The sequence below is a fragment of the Mus caroli genome, unplaced genomic scaffold (genome assembly GCF_978045245.1).
Source record: "Mus caroli unplaced genomic scaffold, Mus_caroli_1 scaffold_3, whole genome shotgun sequence".
Lineage (NCBI taxonomy): Eukaryota > Metazoa > Chordata > Mammalia > Rodentia > Muridae > Mus > Mus caroli.
Window position 1 is genome coordinate 82310234 of NW_028227258.1, and position 23457 is coordinate 82333690.

The following is a 23457-nucleotide window of genomic DNA, read 5'->3' on the forward strand; positions in this document are numbered from 1 at the left end:
TCAGTAATACGGTTCAGCCTTTCTGAATTATGTGTTTGTTAATTGGGTGAAACAAATGAGCACTGTATGCAGAGAATAACAACCATTCTGTGTTCCCTGGCCCTTGCTCCAGCATCACCGAGCAAGTGACTATAGCTTGCTCCAGGCATAACTTGTCTAAAAATGCTCACAAAATCCACTCTCTGCATCCCAAGCACCACTTTTATAAGGCATATTTCTGATTAGAAACCAACCTCTATGCTATTGAATAGAAAACATTTATACAAAAATATTAACTAAAATGACACTCAAGAAATGGGTCTGTTTATGTAGACTTTTTTTCATACACCCCAATTTCTGTCAAGAATTTATGATGCTAAATACAAAAAGTGAAAGAATCAATTATAAATGACCTTACACAAAATGTAAAACTGCCCCTTTGGTATTAGAAGAATCATAAAGAAAATACTACAGTAATTTAGATCTAGAACATCTCTTAAAGGCCCACTCAAAGAAAGATTAGTCCCAGTGATGTGCTATTGAGAAGTAATGAAACCTGATGTATATCAGGTTTAAAGGCAAGGCATCAACTCACTGTAATAGTCTAGCATAGCTTTTCCCTCCAGGCAAAACATTGTGGTGATGAAATAACTTTGGCCTCTTAGTCATGATAATGAAATAAGCAAAACAGCACCATGATAGCTCAGTCTCTGGTGTTAGCAATGGGCCTATTTACACTCCTTAGTAACAGGGAGAAAGAGTATCTTGGCTTGGGATTCCAGACTTTTGTGAAACCATTTTCTTCTAATTGAATCATTGTGAAACATTCCCTCCTGGAAAGAAGACAAAGACTCAGGAAGCTAATGAGACCTACTAAGCAAAGGAAGTTCATGAAACTTACAGTTAAGTACAAGACCTACAAAGCACCTTCCCAGGGAGTGTGAGCAGTAAACAATGGCTGGAGAATGAGGACACTCTTTGTTGCCTTCAAGTTGGCCACTGGGTTCCAGTGATGCTGCTTTCATGAGCCCGTCATCCATGTGAGTGTGAACTTTTTGGTGGTCCAGCTGCCTTTGGATTGGCCATGTTTCTACAAGCAACTCCAATAAATTAATTGATTTGGCAAGCTAGAACTGGATGGAGTCATTTCTTTCGTCTGTTACTAATGGCCGACCTAAGATACATGGACATTTGTTCTCATTTCTCTGGCAAAAGCCACACAAGATAGCTGGCACCCAGCGTCCCACAAGATGAGAGAAGAGTTGGGATAAGCATTTGTGCAGTGGTTAATATGGGTGATAAGACATGTACTTGAGGCTCATCCATCTGTAGGTGAAGCATCCACAAGAGTAATCTAACAGGCTATATTTTTCCCATGTGGGTGATCTACTACCTTGCTATAGTGGCAACTGCATGAACCTTGCTGAAGGAGAAGTCACACATGTATCTGATAGAAGGTGTTTAGAACAATGGAATCTTTAACACCACAGTTATGCATAATCCAAGGACCTAGGTGTTAGACACTCTGAGACAGTGTTCACATTTATTTTCTCACAGTCACTACGAGAGTTTAAAATATGAACTCCTATAGGAACATGCAAAGCAGAATCAAGCTTTATTTGGAATTACAGGGGAAAAAAAATGAGAAATTTAGGAATAGTGAGAGAAACTCTCAAGAGTGGGAGGGATTTCCAAGAGAAGAAAAGATGTCAAAAACCTTCCTTGTCTGGGGTTTTTATAGGAGTATGGTAAAAACTGGACTAATGACAAGATAATTACAGTGAGATTGATTGGGTCTCTGGGCTATATTGGTTCAACTCAATAAAGCATCCACATACTCTACAAGTTTTCTTTGTCAACCATGGAGGTGATAATGAGCCTAAAAATGATCTAAACATGTACTAAACGATCCAGCTAGGTGTGGTTAGAGCCCCTCTCTGAGATCTCTGAATTTCACTGACAGATACTAATTTGACTGCTAACTTAATCACTGGCTGCTGTTGGTACCTCTAACATTGCAATGTCTCATATACTGTTAATGTAGTAAGTTCTCTTTGTTCTCACATCTACATGATCAACTTGGAGCTTTATCACAGCCGAGTTAACTCTGTCACAACTTTATATTCAACCACTTGTCAACGGGATCAGCTGGAGCAGTCTCTTAGGTGGAAGGCTCTTATGAGAGAAGCCATGCTCAGTTTCAGTTTAGGTTAGCTGCATTTCAAAGCAAGAGGATGTGAACAGGCAATAGAGGCTTACCTTTGTTTCTCAAAAGCTTCAGGAAGTGGGCATCAGCTCGTTATAGCTGGCCAAGAGCCTTTTTCTTCCTTTTATCTGGTCCACTTGGCCGACTCACACCCCACAGCAAGTTTCTCTGTGTCTTGTACCTAGTGTTCCCAGCTCCCAATTATAACCCTAAGTCCATGCTCAGTGTTACGTGTGTCATCCACTTGCAACCTTCACCACAGGCCCTTTTCTCCCACCACATACTAGGGACTAGCTCCTCAACCACAGCCAAGACTGAGCCATATGAGGGTAGAGCACCCTTGAGGGGAACTCAAGGTGATTCTCTTTTTCTATGTGGCACAGAGGGGTGTGCCTCCAAGACTGAGACATATGTACTGTGTGAATACAAGCAGAAACCCAAGTTGACGGATGGACTAGAGAATATATCACAGTCTCTGAAAGGCGCACATATGGTTTTGGATAAGCGGTTGTGGTGTTCCATGGTCTTGGGGTGAGGCAATAGAACATGCAATTGAGGCTTAGCAATCTGCCCAGTCAAAGAAAGACTTATAAGAAAAGGATTTGTTTGTGTTGTCCTTTAAATTAGCCTCCAACTTGGAAGACAATATGAAAAAAAATGGAGGATGAGAAAGAAGTGTTACCTTGCCATTTCTTACAGACACAAAAAGAAAGAGAATAAAAATGAGTAGCTTGTTAAACACCTATTCCTGAGATCTAAAAACCTCACCTCCAAAGTAGAATCAATCAATGTGGAGGGAGAGAGCAAGGGAGAAGTGATGTATGATGTCCCTCAATATCAGGCTAACTTTTAATACAGAGGAAGAGGAAAATCCCGACTTAGCATGCACACAGGAGGGAGCATTACTAAGGAATTATACAAGAAACTGCAACTATGAGGAAATTCTGTATCTGCAATGCTCGAGTTGTGAAAAGCATCATTTAAACAAGAAATAAAAGAAGCCCTCATAACCTGGCTTATAAGGCTTATGAGGTCATGGGATATGAGAATGAATGGCACCAGTCTGGGGGCCAAAGGTATGAGGACACTGAGTCACTACTCACACATCCTTGAGACAATACAGTGAATGTGTCCACAGTGAACTGGCTCGAACACGTGGTTATAGCTAGATGGGTCCCCATGAATATCAGGGACTAGAAGACAAGACAGGAATAATATTGTTACTAGGGAAACCGGGAGTGAGAGAGACGACATTCAGTGCTTCTTTGACAAGCCTAATGGGTTTGGGTTTGCTGAAGAGCTAAGAAAGAAATTAATTCCCAAGGGGTTTTGCTACTTTACTGAGCCACGGGTGAGGCACAATCTTGATGAAGTAGAAGACGCTCTAGTAGATCTGAATGACTTAAAATTTAAACTGGGAATTACACAAAAGGGCGTCTCCAGGACAACCAATATCCGAAGTGATGAGATTTGTGAAAAGCCAGAGTTCCTCAGGTAAATTTTAACAGAAGCCACATGCTGTGGAGGGAACCTTAGGAAAGCTTTAAGGCCAAAGCAGCAGTTCACCAAAGGCATGAGAGGCAGAATGGAAGACAGAGTGATAAAGTCAAAAGAGATTGTCTTAGAAGTAGGCAATTATTGCCTCCCTGTGCATTCTGAGAACATTTCTCCCCATGAGAAATTATACTGAGGGTGGAAATTGTAGCACTATGGTGGTTTGAATATGTTTGGCACAGGGAGTGGGACTATTAGGGGGTGTGGCCTTGTTGGAGGAAGTGTGCCACTGAAGGGGTAGGCTTTGAAACCTTCCTCCGAGCTGCTTGGAAGCCAGCCTGCTTTTGGCTTCCTTTAGAACTAGATGTAGAACTCTCAGCTACTCCAGTGCCATGCCTGCCTGGATGCTGCCATGCTTCCTGCCTTTATGATAATGGACTGAACCTCTGAATATGTAATCCAGCTTCAATTAAATGTTGTCCTTTATAAGAATTGCCTTGGTCACAGTGTCTCTTCACAGCAAGAGAAACCCTAACTAAGTCTACAACCCAGCCTACGATTCCTTCAGCAGCAGCAAATATAGACGACAGATTGATAACAGCCATGGCCCTGCCTTGAGCAGCAGGTGAGAGTGCAGCCATAACCCAGGTGAGCCAAGCAGTGCACAGCAGCCCAGTGGAAACCACTGAACATGGAGAGATGTACAGCGGCCACACGGCAGTGCCCCAGATGAGGAAGCAAGACAGCTTATGAAGAATGCGTGGATTAAAGAAGGCTAAATATGGCCATGTGTCTACCATTCATTCTGCTCTACTCAACTTTACTCTTTTTATAAAACAATTGATTCAAGTTGTAAGATCTTTTAATGCTTTCCTAAAGGATCTCCCTACTTTTGAAAAGTATAAGTCTAGCTGCTAAATCCAAAGACCAATTGGCACTTGCTCAAAGTAGACAGTGGCAAGCCTTAAGACATCTTGCCCTCTATAAAAAGGTTTCATTGCATAATGCCCTTGAGTGTCTTGAATATGTTACAAATTTGAAGACACATCTAAAAGAAAAGTGAAAACAGATGTTGGAGATTCTGAGTGGGAAAGGCCACTCAGAATCCATAGGTTATTAAATTAAAACCTTGGTGCCAGGAATAAGTTACTATTCCAATTCTCGGTTGCTATGATAGACACTCTGACCAAAAGCAACTTAGTTGAGGAAAGGTTATGTATCATCTTACCTTTCCCAGTTACAGGCCATCACTGGGAAAAGTCAAGGCAGTAACTCACTGCAAGAACTACAGAGAAATCTGTTTGCCGGCTCGCCCTGTGGCTTACTCTCAGGCTTATACTTGACTACTTTTCTTAGCTCAGAACCACCTCACATCCATTAATGGTCAAGAAAATCCCTCATAGACAAGCCCACAGACCATAAAAAAAATTAGTCAGCTGAGACTCTGCAGGATATGAAGCTATGAGAATTTGGCAGTTACATATAAGTATGGCTTAGACACAAAAACTGTTGGCTAGGTGTCAGGAGGTAGTTTCCTAAATTCAGCCATCTCAGGAATGAATTCCACCTTGCTGATAGGATCAAAACTGAGTTTGTATTCCCAAGTCCGGGAACCCAGCTCCTATCTTGCTTCTTCAGATGTTTCATGTTTGTCTGTTAACCAGTAGAGGAAGTAAAGAGGGGAGATACTGTTATCCGTTATCTAAACTAAGGTACACACATCACAAAAGTGTTGTTTGTCTTGACTTAATTGACTAAGTGCAACTTGCTCTTTGTTCCCTTATCATTCTAAAATTCCAGAACAGAGTCCAGGAGGGAACCTGACTGCAACAGCTGACTCAAAGACCCTGAAATCAGGTGACCTGGATACGGTCCAGTCATCAACTTCCTTGCTTAATCCCTTGTGTCAAAATGTGATCGGTCAATTCAACAGTCCACCCCCAAACCCACTTGCTTTCTGTTCCCATCCTATAAAAAATGTTCTGCAGTCTCCCTTCAGAGAAGATTCCTGGGGAGTAAGACCCTGCTGATGAAGACTTTCACATTTTGAAAATTCAAGCTGGAAATAAGACAGATGCCCCCCCCCCATATTGCCTGGCTCTCTAGTTCTGGGAAGTCCTATGTAAGTGATTCAGAGTGAACTGCCATTAGAACCCCTGCTCATATATGGACTCTACATACTACACTACCCTCATGTCATGCAAAATGTTGCATAACTGTTAAAGGTTCAATCAGCTGCTCTCCGATTTGATTTATGTAAAGAGAACTCACGTTGGTAACAAACTAAGGCAAAGATCTATGTCTGGAAAGCTGATAGGCCCCTGTGCTGTTGTTTAGTTCAAGGATATAGCACGCCTGTCAAATTGCCTTCTACGTATTTGTGTTTATACCCACAGATTACTGCTGCTATCAGGTTTGACCCAGGAGGGAAACTTCTTTTGTTGCTATGAGTGATAGATATGATGACTCATGCCTGGTCTACCTGCTGCAAACAAGTGACTCTTTCTGTGCATAAGGACTCAATGTTCAGCCATAAATAGAAGAAAATTCCAACATGTCTATATCACCCCCACCAAAACCCAGGGAATACCGTGGAATGTGAAAGAAAGTGTGTGAGAGCTGAAGGAAATGAAGGAGCACATTATTAGGCAAATATGTCCTCTGAATTGTAACAGTCACTCCTGTGGGGAGTGGGAAAGGATGGGGAAGCTAAAGAGACCCAAGAGACTCGGGATAGGAGTCACAAGGCCTCTCCCAGAGGTCATGTAAACAGTAAACAGTCTCTAGAGAAAGAAGAGACTCTTGTGGATGGAACTGCCTACAAGTCCCACAGAGAGCTCCAAGCACGCAGCTTCCATTAGTCCTAACCCATGCTGGGCTGGGCTTTTCAGTGATGCAAATGCTTTTGAGTCACACGTGTTTCTTTAACATTTCATCTATGCATCTGTAGTAACCCCAGGGAACTCACTGCTTTGTAAAGTCAGATGGGTGAATTGATTCTTCAATCTGTCGCTGATGCCCTAAATAGAGTGAACAGAATTTGTTCATGTCTCCCTAGGAAGACAAACAACACTGTCATAACCTACCTGTGTCCCCAGGCTTCACCTGATCTTGGGAGGTACTAGAATGCATAAGAGGTGACACTTAACTGAGCTGACCTTCATAATGCAGCTTGCACAGACTTTACCCAAAAAGGGGCGGCATTCTTTGGTGATGTATCGGTTTTATCACCATTGTGAATGACCACTCCCTTTTACCTATAAGCTCAGTAAACACATTGGCTTACCAAACTGGATTTGGATAAATCATTTCTTTGCTATATCACAGGTGACAAAGGTTCGTTCATCTCTCCTGAGGAAACATAAATGAGTTTGGGGCAGGCTGGCCCCCTCTGTTCTCTCTCTTCTATTAACTGTCCACAAGAGAAGCAGGTTTGCTCCACCACACACTTCTGCTACAGTCTACCACCTTATCATAGGCCCAAAGCAGTGGGACTGACCAATCACAGAGTGAATCGATAAAAGCTGAGGGCCATGATAAGTCTTTTCTCTTCATAAGTTGTTCTCTCAGCTCCTTGTTTATATCACAGAAAGCTGACTGCTGCAGACATGAATAAGGGCTCCTTTTCATAATATACAAAGTTTCTTGTCAATAAGGAAAGTTATAAAATGTCAATAGTTTAAACAAGAGATTTACTGAAATCAAACAAAATACCTGAATATATAATATTCTCAGTCTCACACATAATGTAAAACTGAAATATGCAAATAAGACCCCATCACCCTTCATCTGATTGGCAGAAACATCACGTTGCCTTCTGCTTCGCACAGTGGAGAAGAGGGAGGACCTATCAGACCTGACATATAAAATGGTAAAATGATGCACTATCTAATGGAAATTAGCCTCTCGCCTGCTCACTGTTAGACATAATGAAAAGTAAAGAAAACTGTAACTTCTCCCAACAGATGTCATTTACATATGTGTATGTGTATGTATATATGTATATGTAACTGTGGGCTTATCCACTCATGCCCCAGTTCCCAAATAAAAACACAAAGGCTCATTATTTATTTAAAAATGCCTAGGCCATAAGCTAGGCTTGTTCCCACTAACTCACAACATATTTAACCCATGTATACTATTCTATGTCTGCCATGTGGTTAGTTAGCTCTCCTCAGTTTCATGTGTCTGGCTTCCTCTGAGTCAGGGCAGGGAATCTTCCCCTCTGACTATCTCACAGAGTCTCTCTCTCTCTCTCTCTCTCTCTCTCTCTCTCTCTCTCTCTCTCTCTCTCTCTCTCTCTCTCTCTCTCTTTCTCTTCGTGCCAGATATCCCACCTTTTAATCCTGCCTTGACTTATTGGCCATAAGATTTTTATTGATAGGTGATGCTTCCACAAAGCACACAAGAGATTATCTCTGCATATCTCTGTCTTTGCAAATATTAGTTAAATTAACCATTAATAAATGGTATTTTTGAGTTTTATATAAAGCTTTTAAACCAGAGTTAGGAGCTTCCACTTGATATTACAGTTTGAGCAAGTTGTGGTAAATCCTTGCCCAGATTTCTTCCTCATGAATTATCAAGGAGGAAAACCTTCCAACCACAAACAAAGGAAGCAACTGCATAGACCACAGAAGCAGAGAGAGCCACACCCCACAGATAACCAACTTCTGCCTTAAGTGAGCTTGGTTCATTCAGTTGGAAGGGGCTAAAAGGAGGCACCTAAGTGAGAAAGGACAGAACCTTGAGTTAAGACAAGAGCCAATGAATGATTCCAACAAGAAAGCAAATCAAGAGATATCAAGATGTTGGTCAATACCCACGTGGCTCTCACAGCAAACTTACTCTTGCTTCAGCTTCCTCATCTCTAAAGTATAGATAACAAACATCCTTAGTTCCTAAATTACTAACTTAGTGCTCAGTACAAAAGTGTCTAGAACCAAAGACATAAAGGAAGTGTTCTGTGAGTTACAGGTTGACCGTATTATTATTTCAAGCTACATGGAATATTTGTGCCCGTTTCAAATTCACAGTGATGCTTTCATGTGCTCACGTTTATCCTCCAGGCAACAGACACTGTCCCCGCATGGGTAAAAGCTGCCAGTGCTCTCAGAAGCTAAGCTGCATCGGCTGAACTTTGTTCTGACAGTTAGGATAAGGAACAGTAGGAAAGCAACACAGTCAACACATACTCTGTGTAAGGAGAGTCCTTCCTTTTTGCCACTTCCTATGCCCCAAAGCAGGAAGGCCCAGTACTTGCTTAAACAAAGACTCTGTTTTGAATGGCCTCTTTCAGATGATTAAATGCCGAGAAATGTCATCCCACCCATGCCCTGCTCAGGCCTCCTCTACAGCCTCCTCTGTTTACATCTAAACTTCTGTTCAGATCCTTTCTCTTCACTACTCTGTGGCACGTGTTCTCCCTCTTTTGACCTCAGAACACTTGGAACTAATATTTTGCCACCAATTCTGATATGGATCTGCCTTTTATTTCATATACTATATTTTCCTGACCATTACACTTCCAGAAGGAAACAAAAGCCAAAAAACTTTGGAGTGTGATAGTGGGCATAATTACTTTATACTACTTTTATATAATGATCATAGGGTGTGTGTGTGTGTGTGTGTGTGTGTGTGTGTTCTCCTTAGTTGAATAATCAATGAAGCTTGGGTCAGAATGAGATTTACTTTAGGGTTTCAGATTTAAAATACTTAACACAAGATAATCAAGATAGAGATTTGCCTTTTATTTGCTATCGGTAAGTTTTTATGTCTATCAGCTGCAAGCTTCTAGATCATTCTGTGTTGAAACACAGTTCTCCATTGGCGTTTCTGCACAGCACACCAAGCTTGCTCTTCGGTTTTGTGTTTTGTCTTGTTTGGTTTTGCCTGTGTAGTAGTGAGGATATACTCAGGTTTTCACCCATGGAAGGCAGGCACTCTGTCATGGAGCTGTCCTTCAAGTCCTGTGGGACACTAATGGTTACACTTGTTAACATGGTTAACAAATGTATCTTAACTCTGTAGGGGTTATTTGCATCCTTACCAAAATACTAAAATCGCATATCCTTCTAAGGCAAATATTCGTCAGGTTTGCTAGCAGCCAATAGGAAGACTGGAGATTCTGAGGTTAGGGATCCAGGTCAGAGATAAACACACCATCAGAAGCATTCTCCAGAACGCTTGATGCAGCTAGAGATGCAAGCTAGAGATGCAAGGAAGTGTGAAGTGGATACCAGTGGCTCTGTCCTACGTGTGCAGTTCACATGTGTCAGACCCAAGGATTTCCTGACTTTACTAGCACTAGTCATTCTGCAGTGGGCTCATTTGTCAGCTTGCAAGGAAGCTGTCAAAATACATATACTTTCCATGCCTCGGTTTCCCTATACGCAATATAAAGGGGGCTTACTTCACAGCCTTCCTGTATTGATTAAGCTTACAAATGAGGTAATACATACATAACACATAACCTGTCTATACCTCAGAACTGAACTCAAACGTTGTTCAAGGTAACAATACCAGGTGACTGTTGTCTGCCTCTCCGCTCCATTAAATGGCCTGCCCCCTGGCTTAGTCTTCACTACCAACTCTGCATCACTAACACCATAGGCCATTCTCTAGGTCAACAGTTCATCCCTTAGACGGTGACTAAGCTAGTGTTTTCTCTACTTTTTTTTGTTTTGTTTTGTTTTTGAAACAGAGGGTCATGTACATTAGACTGGACTTATAACCTCGGAGGATTCTATCTGTTTCCACTCCTGTCTGTTTCCTTCTTTCCAGTCAAACACACATACTAACAAAAACGGAGGATGTTTTTTATAAATGTTCTAAGACTTTTCAGTTCTAAATTCTCTCCCAATAACAATTTAGCAATATGGTAACTTAAAACTACAACCTCGTAGACCCTCCAGTTGCTGAAGTTTCCTTTGAGGCCTTACAACAACGTCAGTCTTAGAAAGCCACAGGAGATTGGATAAACTTACCTGTAACAAAAAATCAAAGAGAGCCATCTTGGACCACTCGTGGTGATGGATTTCAGTGCAGTCCCACTCAGGTCTGGGAACCCGGCCATTCAGCCAGCACTTCTGTTTTAGCAACCGCTGATAAGTTCCCCAGGTGATCTTAACAGAGGAATGGCTATCATTGCTTGCAGATGCTAGAGATGAGTCCCAGAGAATGATAGGGCGAGGTCGGCCATCTACAGAATCAGAAAGCAAATAGTTCACTCAGCATGCTGCTGCATTGAGTAGCAAATGTCCTTGGGCAGGTCACTCACTGATTCACGACCTCTCTCACCTGTCGGGTGTGGGACACTTCGTAACCAAATTCCATGGTCCCTGTGTCTTCACACAAGTTTTAAGACTTTTATATAAATGGCACTCCTGGTCAGTTATAAGTCTTATGAAGTGGAAAGTTACTGTAGACAGTAAAAGAAAATTTAACAAGATTTATGGATGTGGCAAGAACAGGCTACTAAGTACTACTCAAGCATCCTCTGGTTTAGTGTGGTTTTACTCCACATCTAAAACAGCAGCCACCACAAGAAAGGAAAGAATCCAGACATTTATAATTGTCTATTCAAGGTCTGAGCAGAGCGGTCTCTGTTTGTAATAACAGCTGTCTGATTTTCTGAGGCTACATCAGCATGCCAAGGGTGGGGAGAATTTTTAGAAGTCCCAAATTCAAAAGAGAAAATGGATGCTTCGCATCAATTTCTGGAGTCACCAAAGAAGGAAAGCAGGAAAAAGACTGCTTTGGTTTCTGTTTTTCTCTTCTGATAGAAGAGTGTGAGCACAGCAGTGCTCTTGGGAAGGGGTCACACATTCACACATAGCCTCACAAGGTGTCTTAAAGCAAATGTCACTTCTTCAACTGCATGTGCATAGATGATTTTTTTTAAATGTCACTAAAGTTGTTTAGCTCTCAGTCACTGGATAGAAACACCATTTCACTGCTCAGCTGAATAAAGTATAATACATCCCTGTGGAATCCTCATCAACAGGAAAGACCACGATGGAGCCTATTGAACAACAGTTCAGGCTTAAAACCAGAACTGTCATTTGCAAGCCCCCATTTCATCCAAGCAAAGTCCCAGAGATGGTTATGGCCAGGGTTACTTATAATTCAAAAGTCAGCGCAGTGCTCTTGAAGAAAACAACTCAATTACAACCATCTAGGAAGGCAGCCCCCTTAACTCATTCTGAACAAGCCTGAACAGAAGAGCCCTCAGGAATTCTGATGGGAGTGTCCAGACATGCCAGGAATTTCGGAAAGCCCTTTGAAACAGCCTGGGATGTTTGAAATCTACAACTTTCCTCACCTAGCTAGAAACTCAACCCCCCTTCCTTGAATCTTGTAGTGCTCTTATCTGCAGGAAACAGCTGCTGGACCCATTTGGAAGTTGGTGGCACACCAACGGTTTAAACACGTTAATTCAACCATTGTAATTGCCCCCATTCCAGCAGGTCTCAAAGGAAACTCCTCCTCCATTTCATTGATAGTGTCGGGCAGAGCATTTGGAAGGTCTTTGGTTTATACACAGTAGGTAAATCACAGTCAATGACACACAGTTAAGAGAAAGAAAGACCCTCAAGCTGACCCAAAAGATCATCAATTACTGTTTCTTTCTTCTTCTCATTTCTTTACTAAGTGATCGAGGCTCCTGAGACCTAATTCAATTCTAAAACAGAAGAGCTAGACAATCTTGTATATCCCAAATACTGTGCTGATTTTAAAAAGGAGAAAGAGAAAGAATAAATTTGTGTACGATCTGTCTATCATATGAGGAAGACGAGCTGGGCCAGTGTGGCCAAATAATGAATAGAAAATACCATGCAACTTTCTGAGACAAGCACTTGGGACAACTGAGCCAGTATCCTGGACACTGCCACTCACCAACAGCACTTCTCATCTCAGAGCAAGGAAGTGTTCAAGGGTAACTAAAGCCTGAGATTGCATGTCCACAGGACAGTCACTACAAGGACAGGCAGGAAGCTGTTTCCTGTACACCCCAAGGGCCAGGAGGAGTAAGAAGTGGTCTACAGAAGTCAGAGAAATCTTCTTGCTTCTCTCCACATATTTAAGAGCATCCACGCCTTACTATAAAATTAAATAAAAAGAAGTCTCCTCATTTTAGGCAACAAAGAAAAACTCTGCATGAGAACGTATGAGAAGAAAAACCCAATTGTCTGCTGTCCACGGCAAATGGTTGTTTTGTTTTCTCAAGTTTTCCTGCCCTCTTCACTCTCACTTGAATAAATAAATAGCTTTAAAATTTTAGGAAGAGAATATGGTTAACTCATGACTGAGGCTTAGACAGACCTCTTGCTCTCTAATCTGACTTCCTTGTCTAGTGACATTAGACAAGTGACAAGTCCTGCCTGCCTCTTCCTCCTCCATGTCACCGGGCTGATCATGTATCTTCATAAACGGACTCCATGATTATTAAATAGGACTGTGTATAAAGAAAAATTTCTTTCTCAAACTTTTATCACCTCTACCTGGTACAAACATTCAGACTTCCCTTCCTCAAGGTTTTTGAGCATATTCAACATATAATTGTTACCTGTAGCCACCACACTGTTGTAAGACCAGCATGTTAGATAGGTTTACCCTCATTTGTAAACAGTGTATGCCTGTAACTAATAGGTAAAATTTTTATGTTGCCGTATAAAATGGAAGAAAAATTAAAGCAAATAAATAAACCCCCTCATCCTAGTGTTTAGCATAAATGCATAATTAAGGATGATTTTATAGCAGCTGTTTCTACACATGCACCTCCAACAGTCTTCTAAAACATAAGCTTTTACCCAACCATTGTTGCTTACTGAGCAACTGCTATATGCCAGGTAGTGTTTTGGAGCCTAAAGCTAAATTATAAACAAGTAGGTGCCAACTTTTTTGCGCTCAGGAAGCATAAAGTTTTCACAGGATAAAGAAGCAAAAATTCCACAAAGAAAAAAATAGAAATTTGTGGATTCTCATAATTGTATCATTAAATATTATAGTACGGATGTTTATTCTACAGTTAAATATTTGAGTAGCACTGATGTAATTATGCAGTAAATCTGCAGTAATGTAGCCCAGTGGTCTGCATACTATGCAAATAGCAGTGTATAAACATTTGGGGCTGTGCCAGTCATGTGGTCTCCACCACAGCCATTCAGCTATATGCTTGGCTCAGTGGCACAGTGGCACACTGTAAAGGGACAACTGATCATGCCTAAGCCAACAGAGCTTTTTTTTGTAAATACTAAAGTGTGATTCCATATGAGTTTCAATTGTCACAGGAATATTGTCAACCTTTTTATTATTTTTCAGCCATGTAAAATTGCAGACATCAGTTTATGAAAGCAAAATAGGTACTGGGCCATCTTTGGCCACAAGCTGTATGCCCACGAATTTATCAATCTCTTTGATAAGTCATCAAATTCTTTGATGGTTTTTGTTGTTTTTCCTGTTGTTGGACGGTTGGTTGGTTGGTTGGTTGGTTGGTTGGTTGGTTTGAAACATGATCATACCATATAGCCAAGGTTGACCTGGAATCTGCTGTGTAGACCAGGCTGGCCTCAAACTCAGAGATCACCTGATCCTGCCTCCCAGATGCTAGGATTAAAAGTGTGCAGCACCACAGCTCATGGTTTCTTCCCATCACCCAGCTGCAGACTTCCTGCTGTAGCCAGAGCTGGACCTGAATCTTCTTCCTTCCTCCCATCTCTGCTTCATGGATACTGAGATTACAGGCATACACACACACATTCATTGGATACACTTTCTATCCTGATAGCTAATAAATCATTTCTCAAACTGCCAAAAGTGGTTCAGCAAATAGGTACAATAAATTATTCTTCATGGCCATCCATGTTTCCCCAGCAAAACATAAAAACATTCTTATTCTTCCCTGCCTTTCAGGGAAAGGGATTCCCAGAGAACAGAGAAAGCCAGTGATCTGAGGCTCCCTGGTTGGTGAGTGGAGGAGCACAGTCCTCTTGCTTTTCCTCGCTTGCTGTTCATCTTCCCATTAGAGCCAAGAGTGTCTAACCCAATGGGTGAGAATATCTGTCGGTGTAAACGCAGATCCCAGCACAGTAAGTGCCACTGAGAGGAGAATCCCACATTATATAAAATACAGCTTTTAAGAAGAGTAAAGGAGCATTGATAGATCGGAAGGGATGATGGGAAAACAGTCTCTGCAAACAGGAGCCTGCCTGGTTAAACGCACTCACCCTGAAGGGTTTTTGAAATGAGCAGTGTTCATCTCCTTCCATTCAGATTTGTCAAGATGATACAGTGCTGTGCTCTCTGGAGAAATCTTAATGGCAAAGAGATAAAATTCTAACTGTCAAGAGTGGTGGGAAGCAGCCTTTAACAGATGTGTGATGTCCGTGTGAATTAAAGGTTACACAGCTGTCTTAAAAATGAGACTTGCCAGTAAAAACTCCTCTCTTCCAATGTCTGAATATCTCCTCAGAATTTTGATGTTCTCTTTAGTCATTTTTGACTCAACAGCACAAAGAAGACATTCTTTGGGGGGAGATGGAGATGAAAATTAACCAAGGATGTATGCTTTACACAATCTCCTTTGTCTACATGCATTAAATGCCCTTCACTTTAAACTCTGGCTGACTGGTTTTGCTACACCATAGGGGCAGGCCAAGCATGCTGGTGGAGTGTGAATGTCTGCCCGTATTTATCACCAGACAAAAATAAGCAAAAAGTGTTCTGAGCTGTGAATCAAAAGTCCTTTCTATCGAATGGGCCGCGTTCCAAGCCTCCTTGTGAATGAGACTGAAAGGAAGTAAGAGTTCAGCATCGGGCCTTTCACAAAACACAATTCTACAGAACCTTGAAAACAAAGCATGGGCCAGTCAAAACCGGTGGAGCATCTTCATTGCAGGAAATAAATTCCATGGGGCTCCATCACAAGCATCAACAAGTTGCCAGCAGAAAGCCTTATGCTACAGCAGATTGCCCACTGCTAAAAGCAATAAGGTGTCCATGGATATTTCTCCAAGGCCTTGTACAAAATGTCTAGGTATGCAAACTTGTTAAGTCCTACTAAATTCATTATTCTCCAGTGTCTCGAAAAGCAGGATTTGGAGAGAGAGTGTGTGTGTGTGTGTGTGTGTGTGTATGTGTGTGTGTGTAAATGTATGAGCTGGAAAGATGACTCAATCATTTAGTTCTTGCTGCTCTTTTGGAGAATCAGAGTCCAGTTCCTGTCACCCACATCTGGCAGCTCGCAAACTCTTACAACTCCAGTTCCCAAGGATCTTATCTCTTCTGGCCTCCAAGGGTACCAGCTCACAGGTGTCACACACACACATATGTATTCAAGAGTACACATAAATAAAAGTAACTTGAAAATAAATCTTTTCAAAGGTAGTAGACTGGATGTGGTGCCCACCCGATTTGAACATACAGAAATTGAGGCAAGAGCATTTTGAGTTCATGGTAGTCTAGTTGATATCACTGATTAAAAGTTAGCCTGAGCTCTTGAAAGAGACCTTATTTCAAAATAGCCAGGAATGGGGCTTGAGCACACTAGTAGGTCTTTTGCCTAGCATTCCCAAGAGTACTAAAAACAATCTCTGTGTCTCCCTCTCCCCCAACTCTCTCTCTCTCTCTCTCTCTCTCTCTCTCTCTCTCTCTCTCTCTCTTTCTCTCTCTCCCTCTCTCTGCAACTATGTCTCTCCCTTTCTTTCCATCTCTCTCTGTCTCTGTCTCTCCCTTTCTCTGTGTCCCTTTCTGTCTCTCTGTCTCCATGTCTCTCTGTGTTTCTTTGTCTGTCCCTCTGTCTTTCTGTCTCTCTGTCTTTCTCTGTCTGTCCCTCTTTCTCACTGTGTGTCTCTGTTTTTCTGTGTCTCTCTGTGTATCTCTGTGTCTTTCTGTCCCTCTCTGTGTCTCTCTCTCTAATTCTTACTCTCAGATTATGTGTGTGTGTGTGTGTACAATTTTTCCACTTATTTCTACTTTTTAATTTTATCTTTGAGATTACAATATAATTACATTTTCCCTTCTCTTTCCTCCCTCCAAACTCTACTATATACCCCTCCCTCTCTTCTTCAAATTTATGGACTCTGTTTTTCATTAATTGTTATTGCATGGATTTATGTATGTACAAATACATTCCTAAATGACCTATATATAACCTGCTCCATCTGTATAATGTTACTTATATGTACACAGTTTGACTGAAGTGACCAGGCAGGTGAGATCTCTCAGCTTGAAGCTCGTGACAAGCTAGCATGTGTGAGGGAAGCCCAAATAGGAATGTGTGATTGGTGAAAGGCTTGAGAGATGAGTGAGTTGGAAGGAGATGATGAAAGTTCACATATAGTCTAGATTTTTGGTACTGTTAATTCGTCTATCCACTTAAAAGGTATTTAAAAGCGTCATTTACTCTCTAGACTTATGTAGTCCCAAGTTTGGGGTAGAAGAAATATGAACAAAGAGTGCATAGATAGATAGATAGATAGATAGATAGATAGATAGATAGATAGATAGATAGAGTAAACTCCCTTGGGTTCCCAGGCAAGAGCTGAACCTTACACATCTTAGAAGTTAATATAACCAAGCATATAGCATGGCTTTTAAAAGGAAGACGTGAATGAACAGGAACAGTGACAAACTAAAGACTAAGCTGAGCTCCGGGACACATGGTTGAAAGTCACAGGTCACTAGAAGAGGAAGCTTTGCTGAGAAGCAGCTCAGGGCTTGCTAGGATAGGGTAAACAAAAAAGTCACACATTGTTTCTATCCTGAAGCCAGCACTGTCTCTTCAGGACCAGAGGCAAGACCTAACACTCTGAGTAAGATACTAACCTCCCCAAGATGCATAGAGAGAACTTTCTCAACTCCTCTTGCAAGACTTGTGAATCCAATGAAACAACACCAGCTCTGACAAGTCTAACAAGGGAACAAATCTTCATAAGGTTTTATAAAGTTTGCTTATTTATTCATTTTGAAGGAAAAAGGGTAGAGACAAGATTATGTAGTTTCCATATGTGTAGATGCTACAAAACTAACCAAGCGGTGGAGCTCAGGATTTGTCTTGGAAATAGATTTCTATGTAAATTGAAGAACAGAAAGACATCACTATATATCTATTAGAATGACTATTATGTCAAGCAGTGGTGGCACGCACCTTTAATCCCAGCACTTGGGAGACAGAGGCAGGCAGATTTCTGAGTTCGAGGCCAGCCTGGTCTACACAGTGAGTTCCGGGACAGCCAGGGCTACACAGATAAACCCTGTCTTGAAAAATCAAAAAAAAAAAAAAAATTCTCCTGGCAAAATCCTGGAGAAGGGAGAAACTTCAGACACTGTTGGTGAAAAGGGAAATTAATCCAGCATTGTGGGGAAAGGTTTGCAAGGTCCTCAAAGTAATGAAAGAAAATATACAACTCTTATCAGCCAACTCCTAGATGATCTCCAGGGAACTGAAACCAGAATTGCACAGATAAGTCTACATTCACATGGTTACTGAAGCATCCTTCACCATAGCCAAGCTGTGGAGACAACCCGCATGACCACATGGTGGAATACTATTCAGTCTGAACCAGGAGAAATGCTGTCACACAGGACATCATGAAGAAACAGGAGGCCTGAGCAAAGCAAGACAGAAAGACAAAGACAGAATCTACACAATCCCATACGTAGACACTAAAATACCTGAACTCTTAGAATAAAAATTTGTTGCTCGAGTCTAGGAAGAATAGCTAGACGACTTGGGGGCATATGATGACAAAAAGAATGCCAAGTCTCAGTTAGCTGAGACCAGAAGATTGAATGATCTCATGACAGGGGAGATGGCTCAGGGGATAAGGCGCTTGCTGCACAAGCCTAAGGACCTGAATTCTGGGTGTGGCCGCCTCATGTGCCTCCAGCTTTAGTGCTGTGAGTTGGGTTAGAGGTGGGGGCAGGGTTAAGTAGATCCAGCTAGTCTACCCAAGACAATGAGCACCAAACTCCACACTGTCTCAGAAGAGGGCAGTGGAAAGTAACAGAGGAAGGCACAAGACATCTGGAGCGCAGGGGTGAGAACACTCCCATGTGCATACATGTGTGAGAGAGATAGAGAACGCTTTTAAAAATTCATGATTTATTACACAGAGTAATGACCAAAATCAAAATGCATCGTGTGTCTCAAACTAACTTTAAAAAAACAGCTAAAATGTTTTTATTATTAAGAAATACCAAGTGTCTGAAGTGATAGGTTTAATTAGCCTACCATGCCACATTAAGAGTATTTATCAATTATATATTATGTATCTATATTATATACCTAATGATAACCCAAAAGTATACAGAATTATCAACTAAAACTACAATTAAAGAGGCATTAGATTTTTAGGTAATTTAGACCACTTCTGCAAGCAAAAAAACCAAACCAAGTCTGTTTGTGTATTCAAATATTCTCTGGGTTGAACAGAGCTCAATTTGTCCCAGTGTTTCATTGCTGATTAACTGCTCAGGGGAGTGTGCAGCCTGGGAACCGGGAAGAAAGCCATGTGACTTGTCCAACATGACCTGCCCAAGCAAACAAACTATCCACTCCACTATTAAAACTACCCTTCCTTCTGAACCTCTGCTTGTGGAGCGACCCTGAGCACCCACTCCCTAAGAGCCTCTTCTTCACCACTAGAAGCCCCTAGATTCTTCTTGTCTTGGTGTTGACTTTAAAATGCAGGAATCAGTGCTGGGTGTGGCCAATATCCCAGCACTCAGCAGGCAGAGGCAGGTGGATCTCTTGAGTTTGAGGCCAACCTGGTCTACATAGTGAGTTCCAGGACACACAGGGTTTTAGAGACCTGTCTCAAAAAACAAAAAAAAAAAACAAAAAACAAACAAACAAACAAACAAAAAAGTGCCACAGAAATCAAATTGGCTTCCCAGGGTGATGGGGCTATGGTAAGGGTGCCAGGCTCTACAAAGATTCAAAAAACCATATTTGGGAGGTAAAGTTCTCCTTGCCTTTGCATAACCTAGTCTGGGGAGTCTTGGGGTTCATGCAGTTAAAGGAGTTAGGAGTTTCTGGCAGCCTTGTAATGTAAGCCCGTAAGCCCAATGATATCATTCTCTTCTCTAAATCCCTCAGTAACTCCCCATCCCCCCGCATGCTGAAAACAAAGCTCAGGGTCCTCACAGGATAAAGGACATACTGCCCATCTACGACAAACTTGTCCCGCTTCATTCATTCCTCCAGCCCCAATCTCCAGTTCACAACTACCCGCATTTTCCTGAGGACGGGCTGCCTTCACAAGCCTTTCAGACTGTCTGCCTTTCCACACCAATCCCAGCTCCTGCTCTACCCACAGTGACTTCTAAGAGACCATTCTGGGCCAGCAAGATGGCTAAGTGGGTTAAAGTGCACACTGTGGATCACATTGTGAAAGAGAAACAACCGCTGGAAGTCGTCCTCCGAGACACACACACACATCACACAAACTAAATGAACCTAAAAACAACTGGAACACATGAATGATTTGTTTCGTAATCCCCCAATGTCCTGTATAACTCGTGTGTTCTAAGACATGGCTAATGGACTCAGAACAGAAATGCCGCTGCTGTGAGACACCAGGAATCCTCGATTCCAAAGATCTCCCTGAAAATGAATGAGAAGGATTAGGGAGAAACTTGAGAATTGGAGCTGGGAAATGGGCAAAGCTTTCTGTGCCCTCATTCGCGCCAACTAATGCTTGACTCTCACGCATCCGTGATGCTACAGGACTCTGGAACAAAACAAAACAAAAACAAAAACAAAAACAAAAACAAAAACAAAAACAAACAAACAAACAAAAAAGGAGGGGTGGAAACCCTCACGCATACACGCACACCCACTGACCCCAGTACATTGATATGAGACTAGTACTGGGAAAGCATGGGGCCATACTCAGGAGAGACAGGACAGTTAGACTGTTGAAAGCAGGTTACAATCTGGATGGCTGAGGAATGGGGATACAACCACTGGAGACCCTCCTGTGGCATGACTGCTCGCCAAGGCAGCAAGGCAGGATGATGAAGAATCAGGCTACTGAAGTCTCCCAGCTCACATCTGTATCAGCTGCACTATGCAGCATCCGGAAACCTGTGTTAACTTTTAAGCTTCAGTTTCTTCACAGGGAATCAGTACCACAAGGGAATCATGTGTATGATACTCTTATATATACACATGAGATAGTGAATGGAAAGCGCTCTCAGTTCCAAAAAAAAAAAAAAAAAAAGTATCAGCCATTGCCAGCTACGGGACTCGCCTTGAATTAATTGTGGGTGACCATTTACTTAACTCAAGTAAAATTAAAGAAACTATGACAATCTAAAAAGCAAACTGCAGGATGCTAAATCAGCTTAGAAACTAGATGAAAATAAAAAGTTATATTTATTATAAGTATGCAGTGGGCCCTATTATAAATATTTGAGAATATCTATAGAGACAATTTTAGTGACAAGGCCAGGTTAAATATTATTATAAAATGTATATATGTTCTAATCATCATTATTATGCTCATAAAAAATAAGGATCAATAAGTTATTGGATCTGGAATCAAACCCAGGCAGTACATAGTGCCAGTATTCACCCTCAGCTACAAGGCTATTTGAATTGGATGGCTATTAAATAGGGAAGTCCTATTCCCTGCCCCAGTTCTGGGACAGCCCTTCACGGACAAATTCTGGGCCAATAGATGGAGCTCATTACAGGCAAATAGTGCTGAAGTCATAAGCATTGACCCTTAACTAAGGAAAGAAAGGTTGTCTGGTCCTACTGAGCCTGTGCATTCCTTTCACCAACCCAGAGCTACAACATATCAGTCCAGAGAAAGCAGGGTCATGGCCTTGAGGTCAGGGGGATGTTGCTTGAAACTTGCAATCAGTGGCAGTAAGAGTCACTCTCACAAGACTAAGCCATGTCAGGTCCACAAGGATACCTCCCCTGGGCTATGTTGTACAGAAATGCAGCCCCAAGGACTGGAAGGGTGTCTAGTAAAAAGTGGGTGATCAGTAAACATCTGTTAAAGGAATACAGATAAATATCGCCCTAACAGAGGAGTAGATTTGCATGGAGTTGAGGCACAGGTTTACAGTGTGAATACCATAACAACCACTCATTGTTGCTCCTGTCCTAGCCCACTGTGAGATCAAGGAAGACACTCCAGATGCATAACACAAGGTTGCCAGGTCTCCAGTGTGTCTGTGAAGGTATGTAGTGGGCGAACAAGGGGACACTGCAGCCAGCCAGTGATGTTTGGGAGGGACGCTCAGTACACTTTTGTCCCCAAATGAATGCAAGTATTAAGCTAGCCAGCTCAATTTGATTGCTAAAGAAATAGCCCTGGGGCTCTTCTGATAAAGAACAGAATGTGCTTTTGAGCAGAAATTTCAACAATAAACCATGATTGTACACTCCTAAATAAATATTTTAAGAAAGCTTGCAGACGTGTCAAGGGTTTGTAGGAATCAGAACCAGTGTGTGTTTCAAATTGGGGAGGCATTGCCAGAACTCCAAGCCAATGGATTCCATCCCTACCTGACCCCTGAAACAACAGTAAAAGCAATGCTGCCATTTTTCCACCCTGGCAGATACACCAGCAGCTCGGGCTCCCAAGGCTTCCTCGGGAAAGTTGAAAAGACAGAAAGAAAGCACACAATATATTTCTCCTGCTCTGTAATAAGAAGAGGCAATGCAAGTTGGGAAACAGTGAGCGACTTGGGATCCACAATGAATTTAAATGGAGGTTTGTGGGGTGCCTGTAGTTTGTCATCGAAGCAGCTCACTGCACAGAGTTCTTGGAACTAGCCTACCTTAATTCAGTATGACAGCTCCATGGCAATAAAACAGCATCCTAAAAATAAAGCATACATAATGCATCTTCCATGCTGGGTATGAAAAATAGCAGGATGCTTAAATGCTACCCACATGGTGTTCCCGAGACCCATTCACAGAAATGTGCAGACTCAAGGGGAGCTTTGGCAATGCTCCTAATTCAGAGGTCAGATGGCATTGGGCTTCCATTCATTCATCTCTCATCTATCCATCTATCTGTCTATCTGTCTGCCTATCTATCTATCTATCATTTTATCTCTCTATCTTTTCACTCATTCACTCACTCATTCTTGTGGGAGAGAACATGCCAGCATTCTTGTTGAGGATAAAAGACAGCTTTCAGACAGTGTTTCTCTCCTTCCACCATGTGAGCTCTAGAGATCCAACACAGGTCATCAGGACTGACAGCAAATGCCTTTACCTGCTAAGCCATCTTGCCAGCCCTGAGTTTCCTCCTTAAATGCATTGACTTTCACATGGTCATAGTCTGCCTTGTCTTACCCTAGATTAAAATTTTTAATTTTTTTCAAAAAGCTGCCTGAATATATTGACCCAACACCATGTGTACCTGATGCCCTTTGCAATAGCTTGAGAATCTTGCACAAGAAAAGAGAGACAGAAAACAAACTAACATGTTCAACCATATTTTCCTGCTCAGGGTTGTTCAAACCAAACAAGAAAATCTGTTAAATATCAGAATTTTAGCTTCCATTTAAAAATAAATACAGCAATGCTCAGAGTGATACATCAGTACTTTTTCCTCCTAGCAAAAACAGTAATATTGTTGAACTTAAAAAAATAAAAATAAAAATAAATAAATAAATAGTAGCACAGTCAGAAGCTCTCATGCAAAAATTGGTACAGCTTAGTCATTATCCCATACCTGTCCCAGATAGTATTTAAAACATAGGGTTGCTTTACAGAAACAATCTGTGGAAGAATTAGCCTGTGA

General features: G+C 41.7%; 1 protein-coding gene across 1 annotated transcript in view; it reads right to left on the reverse strand.

Moving 5' to 3' along the window:
* Positions 1-23457, reverse strand: part of Gask1b (golgi associated kinase 1B) — a 65390-nt gene that overhangs the window by 32304 nt on the left and 9629 nt on the right. Inside the window, exon 3 of the mRNA XM_021158640.3 lies at positions 10666-10880. Coding sequence (XP_021014299.1) covers positions 10666-10880 — 215 coding nt within the window. The remainder of the gene's footprint in view (positions 1-10665; positions 10881-23457) is intronic.